Genomic DNA, 3,763 nt, shown 5'->3' with positions numbered 1-3,763 from the left:
AAGAGTGTGAATCATTCAGTCCCTGGACAATTGAGCGACTCACATGTCACCCTTAGGACACTGTACACTCTATAGAGTATCCGTTTTTCTCGTTCAGCACTGAAAAAGGTTTCTTCAGTAAAGCTGATACTTTGATCTGTCTTATTATATCATATTTTGTTACATCTACCAATTATGTACGTTAAATAACATTTGTTACTGACTCAAGATAGACAATACATCCCTTAGAGAGCCAGCGGCAAACTTGGAATATATTTTCCCTAAATTCAAATTACTTGGCAACCATTGTCTTTACTCAAATGAAGATGAAGTATGAAGAAAGCCATTCCACCCCAAAATTAACAGCTAGACAAATATAGATCAAATGTATTCTTCAGCTATAAGTACATGGGATTCAAATAAATAAACTTTCTAAAATTAAATATTTCAACCTCATTGTTTGCATTCTTCGCTTCAATGCCTCCCCAGATTGTCATAATATCGGTGCCTTTCAGTTATGTCACTGTTAAGATAGAATTAAACAAAAATATTTTTTTCCCCAGACTCTTTCTCAAAGCTTCTTTGACATCTTTGTTTCTTAGAGAGTAAATCAAAGGATTCAGCATGGGAGTGACTAGGGTGTAACACAACGAGGCCACTTTACTCAGCTCAGGAAATCTGTCAGGAGTGAGATACATAAAAAACACAGCACCGTACAGCACACTCACGACTCCCAGGTGTGAGCTGCAAGTGGAGAATGCTTTCTTACGTCCCTCAGAGGAGCGTATCTTGAGAACTGTGGACACAATATACAAGTAAGAAATAATAATAACTATGATGGTAGGCAAGATGATGATGCTGCATAAGGAAAAGGAAATGATTCTAGAGATGAAGAGGTCAGAGCAAGATATCCTCTCAAGTGGGCGAGTGTCACAGTAAAAGTGGTCAATGGCCCGAGAACCACAAAAGGACAGAGTAAATGTCATGCTTGTCTGAAGAACCGAGCTGATGCAGCCGCATAAATAGGAACCAGCCACTAACTGCGTGCAGAGACGTGCTGACATCTGGACAGAGTAGAGGAGTGGGTTGCAGATGGCAATGAAGCGGTCATAGGCCATGGCTGCCAGGAGAAATCCCTCTGCCACGATGAAGAGGGTAAAGAGACAGAATTGGGTCACACAGCCTGCCAAAGAGATGGACTTGCTCTCAGACCAGAAGTTGATCATGGCCTTGGGTGCAATAACAGACGAATAGAAGAGATCAATGAAGGACAGGTTGCCTAGGAAGAAATACATGGGTGTGTTCAGCCGGGTATCAGTCATAATAATGGTCATCATCCCAACATTACCCAGAAGGATCATGGCATACACAAGCAGAAAGATCAGGAAGAGGAGAATGTGGAGCTCGGAGCTGACCCTGAAGCCTACCAGGATGAAGTCAGTCACTTCAGAGTGATTGTTTGTTCCTCTGTCACTCATGGCAGAAACCTGCTGAGAGGCACAAGGAAAAGCAAAGAAATGAAACCCGTGCTTGGTTTCTAGTGACACAAATAATTTCTTACGTGTAGAATAAATTAGTTATATCTTAATTAAATATTGCATATAAAGCCATGTTAATGTCATGAAGAATCAGGAATTTGAACTAGATAATATGAAGTCCGTAAAACTGTTATTTTATTAAGCAGTGAAAGAAGTTAATGGGTTATTGCATTTTAGATCATTTTTTTGCTGAGTATTCACCAAGAAAGTAACATAACATATTGTCTAATGTTAGTGACATTTTGAATTTCTATTCCTAATATATTTATCATTAAATAGTTGTCTTTAACTAAAGTAAGAATATAACCTAAAATGCAGGGAATACATATAATCTGTATGATAGTGCCATAGCCATCATGATTGCCTGTCACTTCCTGAATCATTAAAAGACAGTAATATATTTAGATACATTTTTACCTTCTTTCACCACTACTATTTGGTTTCCATTGTTACTGTGCCATCTCCAAAAATAGAATAAAAGGTGATAAGTTGTTGGTAATCAAAATTAATAACATCAAAACAATCACTAAACCTAGATATCATTTTCTAACGCTCTTTCCAAACCTGTGTTCATTTTCTCAGGTCAAGGATATTCCTCCCAAATAGATGCATTTTTATTGCCTCATTATATATATTTTCTTTCCATTACTAGTTGTGTGATTTAATATATTACATATTAACCTAACCATTATCTTTGAAGTAGAGAAAGAAGCTGATAACCATTCCAGTCCTTACATGACAATGAATAACTTTTTATCAAACCTGCATCAATTCAAGAGCTCTCAATTTTTAGTCAGGGTAAGTATACTTAAGGAATACCTGTCTTATATTCTATTATGCCTTATATATCTTAAAATAAGGACAATGGGATATCCATGGATATTTGAGGACCATAACAACCTTCGGTCTCCAGAGTCCATGATCACTTGGTAGAATATCAACAGTACTTACTTTACTTCTGATACCTTTCTTCAGGAATTTTCCACATTGAGGTTTTGTTCATCCTCTGTGATGGATTCCATTGGGAGAGGAGCAATCATAAAGTCAATTATGGAGACAGAAGTGCAGGCTCAAGGGCTGTTGTCCATGAGGACTGCAGTAACCTCAGACATAAGCAAATTATCTAATAATAGTCCATATATGAGGAGCTTTTCTTCTCTGGTTGTGTGTATCCTTTGGGAAATTTCTCTGGACTTTATTTTCTTCATTGGCAAGGAAAGACGTTCTGGTAATTATCATAGCATAGATATTGGTAAGCATAAGGAAACAGATTTAAAGTTTGTGCTATTTAAGTTTAAAACGAATGAATATATTAAATCATCATAAATTACATTTGCTATGCTTTAAAAAAAGATAGAAGTTAACTCCAAATTATGATTTACCTGTATTTCCTGATGTCGATGTGTTTCATGCCATGACAAATGCCCTCTAAGTCACAAAGTCAGATAATGTTTTGCTAATTCTAAGCTTTCTTATGTGTAAATACTAAATATTTTGAAAATATAGTGGAAGAAATGATAATTTAAAAAATATTCTAAGAATTCTTAGCATGAAATTGGATAAGAGATCATGATCTGTATTTAAAAATCCTCAATAATTATGTGTGGCTAAAAGACTACAGTAAAACCAAAGACATAATACTCTATTTAATGAAACAGCGTATTATAATTATGCAGATGCCATTTTCCCCTGAAGATTTCCATAATTTAATTATAATTCTACTTTTAGAAAATCTTTTTTATTTAAAAATTATTTCTAGAATTATCTGGATTTTTTTTAGTGTGGACATAGCAAAACATATGGGCCTGGAGCTTTCCTTCATTATAATGCAGCATTAGTAAAAGTTTGGTAAGTGTAGGAAGAGTAAATAGTTTAAGTATCTTAAACTGGAAATTATTAATGAAGGTAATTGAGGCCTGTGAGGTTTGGAAAGGCTGGAGGAATTTCTGGGTGACACTCTAATAATGACCCTTAGAGCAATATAATAAGATTCACAAAGATAGGCTACCATTGGAGATACAATTTAAAAATACTGAACTTTAACTCTGGTCCAGAGATCAGACACATGGAAGCAAAAAGATGTCACTGCTTCCTCATCCATGAAAATAGCCTCTCTAGGAAGTTGGGGACTCAACAGTGCTGCAGAAAATAGCCCCTATGTACCCACAACCTTCCTAAGGTGACATTTCCATGGTAGAAAATGTTGAAATTTTCTACCAAATTCTGAGTTTGTGTGGATCTCATTG

The 3,763-nt window shown here is 35.8% G+C and overlaps 1 protein-coding gene across 1 annotated transcript; it reads right to left on the bottom strand.

The window, feature by feature from the left end:
• Window positions 1–494: 494 nt before the first annotated feature.
• On the bottom strand, window positions 495–1,457 carry LOC112863723 (olfactory receptor 9K2-like). Its single transcript, XM_025926868.2, has one exon. It carries the CDS (start codon window positions 1,455–1,457, stop codon window positions 495–497), a length of 963 nt encoding a protein of 320 aa, XP_025782653.1.
• Window positions 1,458–3,763: the final 2,306 nt, after the last annotated feature.

This window comes from Puma concolor, chromosome B4, assembly GCF_028749965.1.
Source record: "Puma concolor isolate L17-30 chromosome B4, mPumCon1.1.hap2, whole genome shotgun sequence".
NCBI classification, from domain to species: domain Eukaryota; kingdom Metazoa; phylum Chordata; class Mammalia; order Carnivora; family Felidae; genus Puma; species Puma concolor.
Note: the sequence above shows the minus strand (reverse complement) of the source record. Positions and strands in the feature narration are given on the sequence as shown.

Coding starts and splice junctions, on each gene's coding strand:
- LOC112863723 (XM_025926868.2), bottom strand. CDS start 1,457: ATGAGTGACAGAGGAACAAACAATCACTCTGAAGTGACTGACTTCATC.